Source organism: Hylaeus volcanicus, chromosome 3 (genome assembly GCF_026283585.1).
Source record: "Hylaeus volcanicus isolate JK05 chromosome 3, UHH_iyHylVolc1.0_haploid, whole genome shotgun sequence".
Taxonomy (NCBI): domain Eukaryota; kingdom Metazoa; phylum Arthropoda; class Insecta; order Hymenoptera; family Colletidae; genus Hylaeus; species Hylaeus volcanicus.
The window spans coordinates 11,435,409-11,453,675 of NC_071978.1; the positions used below are offsets into that span (position 1 = coordinate 11,435,409).

An 18,267-nucleotide genomic window follows, 5' to 3' on the forward strand; every position below is an offset into this window, starting at 1 on the left:
AATTTGTTATAATTCATCGATTATCATGGTATTAACGCAACGTAGTACGCATGTTTTGTCATTTTTATTCGATCAACTCCGTACAGGTACCTACAATCATATGTACACGATATATATATTCTAAATAATCTATAATAGTTACAAATTTAGAACATCACGAATACAAACATAACGACAATCGAGACAATAAAACTCGCATTACTATACCACTACTTAACGAAACAAATCATTGAACGTTATTTCCTTCATGTAACGTTTTTCCCTTCAAGCTTCCTCGCAAGCAAAGTATCGTAAACCTACAAGCTCTTCTGACTACTGACATATGCGACGATTTTGTGTTACATGATTTTTTTATATAAAAGTTTCAATTTTTTCTGGCGTATTATTGGAATCGTAGTCTAAATTAAAAGATAGACAGAGATCATGAGATTTTGAAAAAGGTATGTATTATTGATATTTAATATTTTCTTTGTTCGGTAAATCTTTGTCAAGTCTATCATCTAAGCGTGTTAATTAACGAGAAAACTTAACTTTTATTGATTACTAAGACGAGGCCTGCGAGATTGCTTTTTACCCATGCTTGACAAATCTATAGTCTTGCCATCGGGAAGAACCAATTTGTTCTCTTGGTAATCGACGAACCCATTCTGTTCGTCTAATTCTCGTTGTTCTTCGTCGCATCTGATCCCCGTTTCGTACGTGTATTCACGACGAAGACCGTCTGGATCTATGTAACCATACTTGCCCCTTGTTAAACAATCGATGCCAATCATTTCTTCTTTGTACGATCCATCATCGTTCTCAAAGCCCCAGGTGATCGAGCCGTCTGGATTATCGTTACGATATCGCCTGATGATCTGTGACAAAACAATGCATTTAAACTGTAAGATTTTAGTCTCTTTATTACCCGTTATAATTGTTTATCACAATGAGATTCGTGTTAAAATTCTGTTGCTTTCGCATTACCATTGAGAATCAACTACAATTCAAAGCAAGTATGATGCTCCAGAGGAATGCACCTGCTTTCGAAACAATAGCAGAGGACTACAGATCATTATCTCAGAGATATTGACAAATGAAGGTTTTGAAACGTGCGATATTTTCTTAATAAATCATTCAATGTACACTCTCGTTTACTCAACATTGATCCGCTTCCATATACGCGATGCATATGGGATCAACTCTCTCTTAACATTATATAACTGCTACGAGTTTCGTGCTCCAGTTTCAGCCGACTAATGCGACAGAATGAGATAAATCACTGAAAACTATTTCCTGTTACAGGGTTATCAGTTTACTACTGTATCTAGTGGGCGTCTATTTATATACTTCTTAATTTCAGTGTTCACCTACATAATAATACGTAGAAATGAATGTCAACGTAGATTAATATATACTAATATATAAAATCCTCTTCGAAGCTGAAGACTGATTCTAAACAGCCCTGTGGTTAAAGTGTTGACATTCAAAATCAATAGGTACAGTGTAGGTACAAATATTTCCTGTTACAGGGTTATCAGTTTACTACTGTATCTAGTGGGCGTCTATTTATATACTTCTTAATTTCAGTGTTCACCTACATAATAATACGTAGAAATGAATGTCAGCGTAGATTAATATATACTAATATATAAAATCCTCTTCGAAGCTGAAGACTGATTCTAAACAGCCCTGTGGTTAAAGTGTTGACATTCAAAATCAATAGGTACTGTGTCGTGTATAATTACGACAGTCCAAATACCAAATAATTTATGATATATACTATTCATTTTTCAAGCAACCACTTCCCTAACATAATCTTTCTTCTCTGTTAGCAGACTCAGACTGACCTGCGCAACAGGTTTCTTTCCACGACTGTCATAAGGAGTTTTCCCAGGTTTAGGTGGTGCCTTCGCTGGTTGTCTGAAGGGCTCCTCCACTGGCTTCCTCGGTTTGCTAGGTTTTGGTGGCTGACGATATTGAACTGGTGGTGGAGAGGGTGTCGTTGGTATGCTACCTCCTCCTCTACCAGTTGGCAGTGGTATTTGCTGCTGAGGACGGTACTGGCCAGGCTGACTCGGGCCACCTAGGTTCGAGTTTCTGGATATCGAGCCAGGATTACCAGGATTCGGACGTGGTATGTTTTCCTCGCTCTCTTCTTCGCTGTCCAACTGTTCATCGCTCAGCTCCACGTCGTCGTCTTGACTGTCGTCTCGCGGTGGATCGCGGTCTTCTGGTTCCTCGTTTACAGGTTTAACCTGGTGATGCCCTTGTGGCCCTGGTCCCGTGGGCAGATTTGGTCGTAGCTGTCTGCCCGATGTAAAGGATCCTGGGCCTGTTGGAAATCCATCCTCGGGGCCCTTTGGTCTAATTTCGGAGGAAGAGATTCATGAATGAGTAACTCGAGTTACAAGTCCTAGGTGAGATACAATATCGAATATAGTGAAACTAGTTAGGGATTGGGAGTCAAGTTCAAGTTGAAATATTTTTAAGAAATTATATCTCGTATAGAACTACTATGTAACTCTCTAGGCAGAACAGCAGGATTGGTATGTATCATTCTTGTGTATATCTTAACAGATACGAAAAGTTTCACGCAGCAGTGTTGAAGAGTGTCTTGAATGATTGTATCTAGAGATGGTAAACAGTAGTCTGTAATACCTGAACGATGTAATTGGACGACGTATTCGTTGATTAGGAAGCAAAGCCTGTGTTTGGCCCACTGGTCTAGGGGGTGGTAGCTTCTGGAATCGTGCCGATCGCAGGGCAATCGGTAACCCTTTCGGTGGAAGGCCTCCGTCTACGTTTGGCTGAAACTGGGCCGAAACCAAGACAGTGACGCACGCTAACAACTGTAATTAGATACGTAACAATTAGTCCTCATGGTTAATTCATTCTGTAGGGAATTTTGTAAATACATACGGTGTATATCAGGAAAAAAGAATGATCAGAAACAAGAGTAATTTTTGTTTATACTGAAAGGATTTCGAATTGTGAATAAAAGTGAATAAAACAAAGTGTAACTTGCAACTCTTTCCAAGGCTGATCTTTCTTTCTCCACATTCTATAAATAATGATTCCATAAACTGGCGAGCTCGTTTTCTGGCATAATAAGCTTGAGAATAACAGTGAAAAGTTCCCCCGTTTATTGAAAATCTCCAATTACGGTTTCCTGTTGCTTTCCCATTAACGATCAAATTATCGCTCCGATTAATATTGTGCCAAGTATGCATCGATCGGGATCAATGTTGCGTGCTATTACGGAAGCGTTTTTCTCTCTTCTTTTTTATGAATATTTAACTAGAGTTAGCCGCCCATTGACAGGCGGAGAAAGTAAAAGGTACTCGCGCGTGTAATAGCGCGAATGCAAGCGTCCTTACGGTTATTTCCTCGTTCGTTCTTAACGAGTTCTTTCTCGTTGTTATCTCTTAAATGTCAACTATTCGTTACGTGGACATATGCAGATTTCACGTGTTGACTGGCATGCTAAATTCGCGCGTGCGTCAGGTCGTCAATTTATGGAATAAGATCTTTTCGATATATCCAAACGATAAGGTGATGGGGAAAAAATAAAGTTTTAAGTACTGTACGGAGATGAGAAGTTGGCTAGTGAGTCTGATTGGTTACAAAATAATCTCATAGATTGTTATATAGAATTCTATATAATAACACAGATAATAACAGACTATATTAGGTGTAGAAATTAAGTCTGTGCCTTTATATTCAACTGTTTATAACTCTCGAACTATGAAGATTGTACTATTGGTTGGCTACTGAGTGTGATTGGTTACAGGACAACAATAATAGATTGTAATAGATTATATTAAGTCCAGAAATTAATTCTGCACCTTTATATTCAACCACTTATAACTCTTGGACTCAAAACATTGGTATTTTAATGTAACTAGATGACAAATAAATATGTTTACTTAAACTAGAGCTATAAACGATTGAATATATAATCAACGCGTGCGCCATATAACTCAGATACTACCGCGACTCGAGGTATCGAAATCGAATCGCTTTCTCTTCCTCTCCGGTATTCGACAAAATTTACGCGCACACGCAACATACGACTCGTTCGAGGTGTGAGCCTAATTATCTGTGTACGTGCATACTTTTGATCAGAAATACGCAAACCAGAATGTGGAACCGGTACCACTTTTGATACGAGAGAACCAGTCACTCAGGCGAAACCTGTTCGAGGGAGATCGAACGAATATAAACAAGAAACACGAACAATCGAATTAAATTTAAACGAACGGCCTATTCGATAGCTTGGCGAGACAGTTGCAATCCAATTCTATACGTTTAAATGTTACGCTTGTTTTCCCGCGCACAGGGTTGTAACTGAGGGTGAATTTCAGGGCTCTGAACTCGTGATAAAAACAAACGTAGTGTTACTTAATTTCGTAATATTTTTGAGACTATATTTGTCAATTTTTTCCCTAACGTTAAACGAGATTTAGAAGGATTATCTCACCCTAGAAGGGCGTTAGTTACGCCACAGTCGCAGTCGTTTCCTCGTTCGATTTTCGTTATATAAGAATATGAAATACCGGTCATGTTATTGCCATTAACGTAACAACTTGTCGCAACGTGAGGTATATCGAATTATCCAATAGAAAATAAATACGCGGCGAGAGTGAACCGTCGTGTTTGGCAAGCAACGATGCTGAAACGATTTGTCTTGATAAATCTTGAGCGCGCATACTTGACGTGACATCTTTCGTGAAATCATTCAAACTGAATTTTGGGGTCCCCCGAATTAATTGTAAATGGCTTCCTTCTGAAAGGAATTAATGGTATGTTACAATTTTACTATAGGTTTTCCCATTAAGTTTTCAATTGAGAATCGCTTTCACACGGCTCTCATTTCGAGGCACGCCGTTTTTAATAAGAGCAAACGGCGAGACTTCTATGTAACCTCTTATTAAGGTTAAATGTTGCAACGTTCCACGCAGGTGTCGCACAGGAGGCATGGGAGGATATACAAGGCGTTTTAAAAGTAGAGCTACAGGTGGCTAATAACTCGCGAGAAGGAAGAAGAAAGCGATGGAAACCTATCTTTCAGATTACAATCTTAAGCTACCTTATTTATCTTCACAAATTGTCACGAATCATACGAAATACGTTAAAAGTTGCCAAGCAGAAACTATTTTGGATTCTTCGTATTAACGTTCATACAAACGAAAATATACTACTTGACTCGACTAGAAATTTTGTACTTGAGGTGTTGACTTACAATTATTCTAACAAATAATTAAGCTCCTTTCTGCTCTTAACAAGGAATGTGACAATCACTCAGAGCTCGTTTGTTTCGTTTCAGGAATTCTGTTAACCAGTTAATCGTGTGCCTATAGTTTTAAAACCTCCTGTATTGTAGCAATCGCCATATCCTCCAGGGTTCTCGTAGTCCACAGGAATGCACCAGTCTCGAGATGGAGGGAGGTGACTGGCGCGAATCGAGCGGACGTGGATTTGTTTCTTACGGTGGGGCTTGCACTTCGTTCCAAGTCGAAGCACGCGTAGATATTTATAGGGAATACGACGAAAACTCTATTCGACTTTCTTACGCGGCACTTTCACTCGCTGCTCGCCTGTCCGCGCCGGTGTACCAATTTTCGTCCTTCGTGCCCGAGCATCGTTAAGAATGCGTTCAAGATCTTGCTACAATTTCTCCTTCTTCCCTCCCTGCCTTTTTCTATTCTTTTCACTCGTTCATTCACTCCTTCGTTACTTTCACTATGTTTCTCTTACGATTGTTTTTAACGAGGAAGTTTACCATCCTTGTATCGGGTGGACACCTTCGAAATGAGGCGATTTTTGTTCGAACGGGTGACCAAGCTATTTCTTCACAACGTGAAAAATAATTTCATTGTATTCGTAAATAACTTCTGCTTTTAAGCTTACAATTTATCTTGTTGCATAATAAGTCTTGATTGATTATATAATCGTCATCGTTGATTATCACTAGACTGCGGATCTTTATGCATTTATAGGAAATTTGAATGTGCAAGAAACTACGAAATGCAAACAATATGCAAGAATATAAAAAAGATTGAAAGTAAATGTTATAATATTTCATGTTATAATATTTGCAGAATAAAATAAATTCCTATTTAGCTGCAATTTTTGTAGGCACATTCACGAAGATTTTATTTTGCATAAAGATCCGCAGTCTAATTATCACTCTTCCCCATTGAATAGGTAAATTAAAAATTGCTACCTACAGTGGCTTCCCTAAAAGCATAACTATTTGCTACCCAAAATGAAAGTTGTTTATGAATCGGAGCAATATTTAATATCGAAATAACTACTGTTTATCTGGCGTGTCATTTGAATTTTTGTCTGGATGAGTATTCCCCGTCTGTGCGAACTACCAATCTTAAAAATCTCACAAAATTATGAGGATTCTAGAAACTACCACCAAAGGGTGGTTAATGCAAACCGTTGCCCGCGAAAATTACTCAGTTTGAATTTCTACAGACAGTATTCCTAAGTATTACAATGCTTCGCGTGTGGATTGATTATATTAACGCAAATCGATGTACAGTAAGACTCTCTAGGAAGTAGACGATGTTATTTAAGTGAAAAACTTTTTAAACTAGCAAACTGAACGTGTCCATCTCTTTGATACACATGAAAGTAGAGAAATATACTTGAACGAAAGCAAAGCCTAGTATAGAAAATGCCTGGTAAACACCTATTCCCTAAGTTGGGAAGGAATGCAGTGTTCAGTGTAGTTGTAACTGAAGTACCTAACAAACCGAACTCGATATCGAAAATATGTTCCCCACGCGTGCCTCTTGCGTAATGTCCTGCGATTACAAAGTACGTAACTGGCCGAGACAGTAAGATCTCTGGTTAAACGTATGCGCGCAGACCCCAGGAGGGCTGATCTAAAGGAATGTCAAGTATAAAGGAAACTCTACACGTGCAACTCGATACACTTTTTACATATTGTCTAACAACTTGTCTTGCAACTTGTGCTTACCGAGTAGACTATTTCTCCCTTCCCCCAACCCTCTCTACGAATATGCTTGAACATGTTATCGTGAAATACGAACGTATAGTTTTTTTTTACTGGAATGCTAATAGTGCGGTGAACTTTTAATTTCGCAAATTTATAGCACACTATTTGCGTCATGCAATAAATCCTTATTAAACAATTTCAATTTGTGGATACTAATGGTAGGAATAAAAAATTCTAGTTCGTTTCTAAGATAGAGGAATTTAAACATTCGTTCTATTATGGATTAAAATTTTACTTTTTATTTCTAATCGTTTACATTTGAATTTTCTGAGAAGGGTTAAACACCAAGTGTTTCAAATGTTGGTAGGTTAAAGAATTAATTCCTTAATTTCAAAGCAAAGCAGAGTTACAACTGAGATCCTACAATAGAGGTCATAGAAATTGCACCACTTCTTAAAAACGCAGCTTGTTCACGCTGGATGGTTCCATTGAAATAAATTACAATTTCTATAATGTAAATAGAACTTTCAATGCCTCATATCACAGGCAGTTAACATACTTTAAAGACAATGCAATATGTATGACCACTGTACCCTATATCTTTCCATTCTATTTATCTCAAATTTGATATATTTTGTTTCCAATCATTTTCATGAGCACTGTACCTATATCTTCCCATTATATTTGTCTCAAATTTAACCCTTTGCGCTCGAGTGGCGCCTTTAAGGCGACATATGTAATTTAAAAGTGATTTTTGAACGTACAATTTCAATTTTACTTATATCAAAATACAACTAATTATTAATTGAAATAATATACATTGAGTCGTGAATGTTTTAGATGTTTCTTTTTGAAGCAGAGTTTTTGGTTTTACAGAAATTTATTATAAAAATGGACTCGATTTGATTCTATAGAAAAATGCCTCGAGCGCAAAGGGTTAATACATTTTGTTTTCAATCATTTCTATGACCATTCTACCTATATCTTCCTGTTCTATTCTTCCCAAATTTGATATACTTTGTTTCCAATCATTTCTTTGATCACTCTACCTATATCTTCCCATTCCATTTTTCTCAAATTTCATATATTTTGTTTCCCCAATCGTTCCTACATTTAAGATGCTTCATGATTTAAAATTAATAAAATGGAAAGATATAGGTTTGCATATTTTGAAGAGCTGGAGGCTCGTATTGCTGGACGTAAGAATCCTGAGGTCGGACGAGTAAGGGCTACGGGAGGAAGGTCTTTAATCGGTTTGCAAAAAGGAGAACACTTTTGGGTACTCACGATCACCGCGACGCGCATGGCCGTGTCCCTTGTCCCGTGTCGCAATGGTGGTCACTCTGGGTGTGGTGCCGGCGCGTTTATGCCTCACACTACCGCGAACGACTCCCCGTCTCCGTGTTCTTATACCTATATCCCCGTTTAAATTCCTATGGTACGAGCAACACGCAGGCCAACTTTCCATCGGCCAGCAGGAATTGTGCTTCGTGCGAATACGAGACCGCGAGCCGTTTCGTCGCGCCACCGTCGTACGCGCCTTTTAATTCCTCCTTGAAAAATTTCATCAGTTTCCCTGAACAACTATGCGCGAAGGTTCTCCTGGTTTCCAAGAGCTTTCAAGCACAGCAACACTAAAGAGTTTCTTTCTCCTCAACCGTACAAACTGCAGCATCCTGCTTGCAACTCTGCGCGAACGTCCTCCAGGTCTCAAAGAACTTTCAAGCTTTGCAACAGAGACTCGGCTCTCCAGATTTTCTTCCTCCTCAACCGTACAATCTGCAGCATCCTGCTTGCAACTCTGCGCGAACGTTCTCCAGGTCTCTAAGAACTTTCAAGCTTAGCAACTCAGACTTTCCAGATCTTCTTCCTCTACGAAAGGATCCCTCTCCTCTGGAAAGTAGTTGCCGTTGGATTGTGAGATCGCTGCTTCGAGACCACACCTGATACACGTTGATAATAATAGGATTAAATCAGATATAGAGGCTGTGGGTAAGAGGTATGCGACTTCAGGGTCGCGCGAGGTTGCAGAGGGTCGAATAACATCCCTGGACTCGGATAGGCGTCCTTGTCATTTTTCTACGCCAGTGGTTTCCAATCTATTCGCAAAATGGCTCTATAAAAGGAAGAACTTTTGTGCGAGTAATATGAACTAGGTTTAAACTTATGGGAAATAGAGTAGAACTTCGATTAGTTGTCGAGAGCCATCGGTGCGTGGTGTCGAGTGGCTCCCTCCACTTGAGCTGAGCAGCAGGTAAAGGGATATCCATTACAGAGCTCAATGGTTTGGTTACCTCGATTATTGCAGGAATTTCCAGGGCTGATGTTCTGCAACAAGTGGGCACCTATTGTAGTGACAATAAACTGTGAAATTTTACCTTGTACACGATACACGATGAATCATTTCTGTGCGACCAAGTACGTCAACATCCCTGATCCAACTCTAAAAAACACTGTTACAAATATTTTTAAGTAAGACACCAAACTCGTTGCTCTAATAATAAAATTAAACGGTTTGGAAAGAATTGGTCGTAAAGAGAAAACGCTGGCGAGAATAATGTCTACCTTATAAAGAGAATGTTCAATCTATTATCTTTGCCAGTAGTAAAGAGACTTAGATTAAGTCTAAATATGGCGTCGCCCACATAAATCCTCACGAGTCAAGCCTGCAATAATTATTAAATTCTATATTTCGTCTGCAGTTAACCACATCCTTCATGCTGCGCTAAAAATGTCTCAAGAATTTGATACAGTGAATAAACTCGCTGACTATCCCGTCGCAATTGCGTATGTCCAGTGGGACAAGTCCTGATAGTGCTGTTACAGCAGTCTGACTTGTAGCAGACAGTGGTAAAAGTGGGTATCGATATCGGTTATCGAAAGTTACCCAAGTGATTACATCTACCCCGTCTTTCGTGATTACTGGGTTAGTTCACACTTTCTGGGAATGTATAAAATCGTAATAAACTCGTAAAAAAAAAAATAACACGACGAAGAAAGTTGTAGTTGGTTCGGGAAAAGCGAAATACCTCAGATTTTCGAGAAATGAACAGCGAGTGTTTCGTTGTTGGTACGGGGTTCGGTGAAACTAATTTTCACAGTGTTCGAAGCACTTAACCGACTTTTCTGTTTGATCTAAGCTATATTCATAACAGTCATTAACATCAATCTCGATGGAAAAAGAAAGTTTCAGGCTGCCCCGCTGTTACACATATTCCTTGCTCGAAGAGTTCACAAGTTTTGCTCGTACTTTCGCTGGCCAGATGTCGAGGATGGACGTCTGAATTAAATAATGATTGGAATAAATTCTGCAGGCTTAAATAACGCTTTTTTCCTTTGCGGAGAAATTTTCTTTACTGTCATCTATTGTTAATTTTACTAGACTGTGGATTTCATGCATTTATAAATTAATATAATATATACGTGCTAAACGTAATTAAAAGGTATATGCTCTTATGCAAAATGAAATAATAAAATTATATTTATTATATGCTTTCCATATTACGAAGGATAATCACTAGTTCTGAACTATAATAAATTGATTATTCGAATAAGATTTTGCCCATTCCTGTCGCCAATGGAAAATGCTCGTGGATGCTTATCGTTGAGGAACGTAGAGGAACTTCTACAGTGTTGGCCACGAATCCAAGGTCAGTGTCGCGGCTCCAACCAACTCTACCGATCCTGCAACAAAATGCATGCATCTACAATACGTGCAACGTTATCTGAAACCAACAGCATATCGTTTACAATAAATTGAATTTTCGCAATAATCATACATTTTTCTAGAGTAGAACTCGATAGCAAAAGGTATAGCTATCTGAAATACCTTAGAAATTGTTTCAGAAACATCTTCTTTGGCCTGTTGGGCAATTACTATCACTGTTATCAAAAATATTTTTTAAATTATAACATTATTTCCGTTTTTTCTTCAGGACCTGTTTAAAAGTACAGTTTTTAGTGGCTGTACAGCCACGTGTCTTGCAGAATAGGACATTTATGTCATTCAGAGTATCTTATTTTGTATTAAATAATTTCTGCACTTTTTATAAACATATCTAGCGACATTCCCCATGACCTTCTTCCTCATACACCATTAAGTTTCAATCGGTCTCATCCTGGTCGCCATTTACGCAATAAAACATTTATAGAGGGCGATTAAATCCTTCGTATCTCGACATTTTCGATCCCAATGATGCGAAAAAAACCGAGAATCGTCCAAACTCAAACGTAAGCAGAAAACGATCGGCTATTCGTCGCTCGTATAAACTGGACTCGCTCCAAAATGTCGTTTTGATTGTTTCCCGCGATGCATTATAGAAGAAACGACTCGTGAAACACTGATGGACTTGTAAACTATGCACGCACACTAAATGCAAATGTTACCAGAACATTCCCCGCCATCTGAAACCAGTTTTCTCTTTGCGTCTCCTTCGTACATCGTAATACGAAGCGTATTTCGTTTTCATTCCTCTTTCCTTTTGTAATGTTCAAGGTCGGCTGATATACTTCCATCGCTCTCGAAGAGAATGCATATTGAGAAGTACGGTCAGTCGGTTGTACATACCTTAACTTCGATATTTCAGTTAACAATATGCTTGCAGAAAAATTTATACTCTTCCAGTTGACGCAGAAAGCGACTCTTCGTGTCAGTAATAATCATGTACAGTTTAGGACTATGTTTGAAGCACGAAGGATCATCTAAATTCTAAAGGAAACTCTGGAAGACTTTCTCCACTTTGTGAGATGGCTAATACTCGTTTGGAGGTCAGGGGGTGATACTAAATTTCTAGAGAAATGGACACGAAAGCATTTTAACAATAATAATTCTGTAATTCTTATTTTCCTTTAATGGGGGGCTGTAAGTATCGTAAAACTGTGGAGAAGACTAATGGAGGTCTATTTGCTCCTAGAGTGGTAACTACAAGAATTAACACTAAAGGTCAACACGTATCTCTTATGGTCCCCTACTATACTTATGAAAATAGAGAATGGAACAGCACATCAATTCGTTCATTTCACAAATGGATTAACTCCACGCAACAAAAAGTTGAGAAATGCGATCAAAATAGCCTCCGAAATAAATGATTTATTATTCAGATTGGCCAAAAAATGGCCAACACAGCCAGCAAAATTTTGTCTTGAAAGACGTCAGTCCTTGTTATCCAGGAAAGTTATTATAAATATAAATAGTTGTCTATAACAAGTGTCGAAACACTTAAATGTAAGATTTTTCGAAAAGTGGTGTCGATCGATTTGTGCAGTAACCGGGTGAAATACATACCTACTTCTATATTCCAATAATTCTCATAAAAAGTTCCACTAAAAACATAGTCAATAATTCAGTAACTCTAGAAATAAGTCTGAGGTGGCCAGATCAGACTGGCCAGTTCAGTAGGTTTAATGTTAAGGGAATGGCGGATGACGAGGGCCCCTCAACATCAATTTACCCCGCATGGAATGCCCAACTGGCTTTCAGCGAGGAATGCCGCGAGTTAGAACCCTTGAAGTCGAATACGTTGGTCAGCAGGTCTGAGCAGACACGCAGGAAAGAAACAGGTAGATAGGTAGGTGGGTAGGTAGGTAGGTAGGTTGGTAGGTAGATAGGTAGGTTGGTAGGTGGTGCACCAGAGTAAGCGCAGGAGGCGAACAGTGGAGGCAAGCCAGACGGATCATTTTGTGGAGGCTGAAACCCCCGTGAAACCGGTTCCTCCTTGCGCGCGCTTGCTCTTCTCCTCTTTCGTCGTTTTTTTCCTGGGACGTAGTCGCCGTGTAACCATCGGCTGGTACTACTGCGATGCATGCCCGTCTGTTACATGGTTATAGGTACCAGGCGCACACCGAGTCGAAATATATGGTGTAAGCGAAGGACGAGCGCCATTATTTCGATATTCCCGAGCTTTCTGACGTTTTTACGCCATTACGATTTCTGGGGACCATTTACACGTCGATAGGAACATTAGTGGACGGCTGTGACCAGCTAACTGAATATCACGGCTGAAAGATCAATATTAACACTGATACCACGACTCAAATGACTGTTTTGAAACTTTTCTATATATTTTCTATACGCAATATATGAATTATATGCAATTGTTTCATGCATTATTCGATTCAGTTCCACGTAAAATATTTTTGCATTTAATTTGAAAAAAGCGTCTCTAAGACTAGCCACTTGTTCCATCACGGTGTAATTAGTTATAAATAGACTGCGGATCTTTATGCATTTATAGAAGGTTTGAATGTGCAAGAACTTACAAAATGCAAACAATATGCAAGAATATAAAAAAAAATTGAAAGTAAAGTTCATGTTATAATATTTGCAGAATAAAATAAATTCCTATCTAGGTTCAATTTTTGTAGGCACGTTCGCGAAGATTTTATTTTGCATAAAGATCCGCAGTCTAGTTATAAATGAACGTCGCTAGATTTAGTGTTAAGTACTTCGGATGACAATATTATTGGTGGACGTGTAATTTATGGAGTATGACTTTTTTTGTACCACAAACTATGGAGTCAACTGTGATATCAACAATCACTGTTAAAATAGACTCCAAAACCACTGCAAGATAGGGTAAAGTTCTTACTTAGATAGAAATTTTAAAGTCGTATTTGGGTGATCAAAGCTAAACTAACGAGAACTATTGTGAGGACGAGTGCAAAAGTTATCGTAAATTTACTTATACTAATAGTACATGCCCAGGTTTAATACTAATCTACCCATAAAGAATTTATGGAATAATGTTTTTCTTGATGATCTCGTTAATTTGATCATGGCTACAGTTGCCTGAGATCCTTGCAGCAAATAATATAATACCTGACGAACTGGATGCGACTAGTAACCATAGATGGCAGCCCGTTGATTTAGAATTGTCTCGTCGCTGAGGAACTCCAAACAAGATTGGTTTCTCAACGTTCTTCGCGCGTTTCAGAGTCTTACACTGCATACTATAGACTAACAATATCATGGTTGTCAATGACCTTGAAATGAAGAACTCTCTAAGAAGTAGAGGTACTTGGAATCGTTCTTAAAGTCTCCCTTTGTGTCTCAGACATCGCTCACCGTCTTCAGCTTCTAATAAAAGTCTTCTACATCAGTATTTTCCAAGTATCCTGAAATACCTGTCGTAAACTGTGCTGATCTGGTTCCTTCCAGGCTACCGTTTGCTAGAGAGAGAGAGATGAATACAGGTAGGATAGAAGTCACAAGTAATCCCTGTAAAAATTTAAAGCATCCAGTGTGGTATAAAAACTTATGCACGCGTAATAGAGCGAGCTGATTAATTGAAGAAAAATAACTCGTGACCATTTGAGCTACTCCTTTCTTTGAGAAGTTGATTTAGTGGAAAGAAAATCGTTGTTTCCGAGTGAGCCTCGATAAAACGCGACGACGGCAGCGTCATCAAGCTCCTCGGCGACCGGCCGATTGAACGAGGGCCGCGATCGTGCCGATTCCTCTGATTGGCCGAGAGACCCGGCGTTACTCACGGCGCAAGAAGACTCTTTGTCTGTTTTTCGTTCGGCGAAGCAGCCGGCAACCGGTGGAGCGCAAGTTATACGTGCAGTCGGAGGTCCTTCAGCCGTCGCGTCGGCTGCAATTATTACGCTCGCTTTCCAATTCGATCACGACTCGTTTCGTATCGTAACACGCGACACGAAAGGGAACCACGGACCGTGCCGGCGAACCGATCGGTGGTGTGCTATTTTACAAAGTTTTACATGCGAGGATACTTCGACGAGTGACCATTCCATTGACAGAAGGTAAGGCTTCAATGAAATCATTTGTTGTTTAATTTTGGTAAAGAATTTGGGTGGTACCATGGCCCCCGTGTGTAGAAGTAGCGATACTAAGCTTCATCATCTTCTGGGGAACTTGAAATATAATGCAAAATGAATTTAAATAGGTGGAAAGGTAAGGCTTTACTTCAATGAAGTAATTGCTTAATTTTTGTCAGGAATTTGGGTGGAATCAGGGTCCTGTGTGTAGAAGTAGCTATACTAAGCTTCATCATCTTCTGGAGAACTTGAAATATAATGCAAAATGAATTTAAATAGGTAGAAAGGTAAGGCTTTACTTCGATGAAGTAATTGCTTAATTTTTGTCAGGAATTTGGGTGGTATCAGGGTTCTGTGTGTAGAGGTAGCTGTGAAAAACTTCATCATTTTCTGGTTGCTTAATTTTTTTTTGCAATTCAATGCCATCGGGGTCCTATGTGTGGAAGTAGTTGCCGGTCTTCATCATTTTTTGGTAAACCAGAAATATAAGGCAAAATGAATTTCAATATAAATACATTTTAAAAATTTACTTTTTTAAAAATTTAGTAGTATCAGTGTCTCATATATAGGAATGGGCTTTCATTATTTTCTTGTGAACCTCTCCTAAGATAGAAATTTAATGACACCACTGTCCTATATATAGAAGCCTCCAACATGAAATTTCATGAGATATCGAACCAGACTGGCAAAAAATACATACATACACATACAGAATATTGTAATTACTTTTTTTGTGCTACAAACTATGATATCAACTCTGAGATCAACAATCACTGTTACATTTAAAATAGACTCTGAAATCACTGCAAGATAAGGCAAAGTTCTTACCTAGGTATAAATTTTAAATCGAGAATAAACGATAAACATATTTTTCACCATTATTCATTTAACAAAAAATACAATTTTAATTACCGGCTACCTGACTAAACGACGCGGATCAACTGTAAAAATTACCCTTGATGTTTTGTAATACAACAGAAATCTCTCTACTCGCCTATGATAATCCCATTAATCATTCCTTTACTTAACAAAAATTCTGCAACAGTATTTTTAACACTAAACCTACCAGAGATATCATTTGTACTTTTTCGAATGCAATAATATTTCACGTGGTAAATTGGATAATGATCGAAACAATTGGATACAATTTATATATTTTAAATGAGAACTGTACACAAAAGTTTGAAAACGGTCGTTTGCGTGGTAGGTTCAAGCGTTAAAAAATTCTGGTTACTGGGAATAAGACTTGAGTATCGATAATCTCGATATATATTTTTTTTTTTTAATTCTCCTATACCTCGTCTTTTCGAAAGAGCAGAACAAGTGAAAGAATACGGTGGAGATAAAACCAGTTTTAGACTGAGCTACCCGGTACGTAGGACTGTTGTATTCTCCCGTGGATCCCGACTTCCACCGACGACCTTCAGCGCGGTATCGTTAAATCGTCGAAGAGCATTGGCCGCGACTGCTTCTGGCGGTGGGAGCAGACTTGTCAGAGAAATCATAGTTTAACCCGAAAAGTAAAAGAAATATAAACGTCATTATAGAGAAAAGATTTGAAGCTTCATCGCAAAAATTTTTCATTAAATTTGTACACTCTCACTCAAGGTCGTATCAACAATTTATGGATCTCCAGGGCAAATCAGTGCCCTTCTGAGTCCTTTATTCAATTTATTTCGTTTACATATTACAAACTAGAAAAAAATTGTTAGAAGAATCATCATTCACTGGAGCACTTACAAAATGTAATAAAAGTAAAGGTGTTAATATTTCTGGGGTAAAAATGCATATTCCAAATCTCTTTATCGCAAAATTGTTCGTGTATTTCCTTCATATATTGCAGACTGAAAAAAAAAAAAGATTTTGACGAATTTTAGCGACCAATGTCGCGAAAGGTCGCGTTCCTTTTTATATCTCTTTTATAATAAATGTATTTGTGCCACAAATGTTGCACAAATTAGCACGGGGCAGTTTACAGAGCCAGTGCCCATCGAGTTCATACGTTAAGACGGCACTGGTCTCACCGTGCAAAAAGATACGGATGAAGGAACCGAGTGAGAACCTGAAGAAACGAAGTTCCTTGAAGCGCTAGACGTACGTATTCGTACGCATCGTATGCATGTATGTGCTTCAAGCGCGGACACTGCTTCGGTCAAGGTCGTAGTCTGCAAGTTAATGCTCTTTTTACACGTTCTCTTTCCCCGCCTGTACACGGTGTCTCGAAAGAAATCACTTACGTCTGCGTGATCAGGCTTTGAATAATCAAAAATAAAAAGAATTACGAATGTTCTGAAAAAATACCCTGTGGTATAGTTATCGATATAATTTAATTCATTTACGTTGAAGGTGATTCGCAACAAATATATGCTAAAGAGGACAACCACTTACACAAAATGAAATATATTTATTCATGAAACGTATTTTGAATGCGCCACAAATGCATGAAATTCACAGTCGAGCGATTAGTTTAACATTATTCAGTGACGTGATTGAATGAACATTCTTTTTTTAGCACGCTGTTCATGAGGCAATCACGCATCGTTCCATATACTGTGGATTAGTTGAAAGAAAGTATGTATTAGCTGTTACATATTTATTATTCTATTTACTAGTGGATTCTGTCGAAGAGGTTTGTTTAGTTTCCGATTATAAAGTTTCGAATGGAATACTGTGCCGAGGATTGGTAACTCCACCACCGTTGGCGGAATTTAAAGGCCAATGGGGTACGAGTTTCCTTCCCTCGACGTGAAATGCAACTTTAATGTAAAGCTATCGACTGTATGAACAACCGTGAACAACTAATGCAACAACAATACAAGATGTACGTGCGTTACTAAACTTCAAGTACTCGAGTAAGTATACCAATGATTTTTTAGTAAGTATTTCAATGATAAACGGTCGTTTAACTCTTTGCGACACAGGAATTCAGGTCATAAAATAGACCCATGTTGCACAGGAATTTTATTGCGTTTTAAATCAAACAAAATTCTTATATTTTTATTAATAAAGGTATCACATAATGTAACAAAATAAATATAATAACAAGGGGCGTCACATTTATAGTTCGAAGAATATTAAAACATAAACAATAAATAAAAATATGTTTTTTTGTATTACTCCCCAAGTTGCATGGTGGGACGAATAAAATCCCACCATACTTTCATCATTTGCAAACAAATTTAATCTTTAGTTTTTATTATAAAACACTTCACTTGTTTATATAAAACTAATTTTTATATAAATTAACTTACCTCTAACGATTTTTCACATAAAACCAGGAAAGAAGTATTATCGCAATAAATCTTCCAACAATTACCTTACCATAAACCTTACAACAATTGTTGAACCGGTACTAGCATGTTGAAAGTTGCCAACATAAGTGCATACATTTGTAACATTGGATGAATATATTACCAATTGCTTTACGTAAATAAGACGAAATATAAATCTATACACATGCAGCTATTGCAAAATTTCGAGGTGGGATTAAAAATGTCCCACCATGCATTACGGTCCATCAAAAAGGTGGGACACTT

The 18,267-nt window shown here is 38.2% G+C and overlaps 1 protein-coding gene and 1 long non-coding RNA gene across 2 annotated transcripts; both read right to left on the reverse strand.

Moving 5' to 3' along the window:
• Nucleotides 1-45: 45 nt before the first annotated feature.
• On the reverse strand, nt 46-8,423 carry LOC128873740 (basic salivary proline-rich protein 3-like). The gene is given in 5 exon segments (XM_054117533.1): nt 46-857; nt 1,830-2,346; nt 2,641-2,831; nt 8,243-8,273; nt 8,275-8,423. Coding segments are annotated over 5 exon segments (1,212 nt in total). The 3' UTR covers nt 46-533.
• Nucleotides 8,424-10,418: 1,995 nt separating this feature from the next.
• LOC128873820 (uncharacterized) lies at nt 10,419-11,286 on the reverse strand. The gene is made up of 2 exons (XR_008456500.1): nt 10,785-11,286; nt 10,419-10,639 (listed from the first exon to the last, which is right to left on the reverse strand). It is a non-coding gene; the product is annotated as an uncharacterized LOC128873820 (long non-coding RNA).
• Between the last annotated feature and the right edge of the window lie 6,981 nt (nt 11,287-18,267).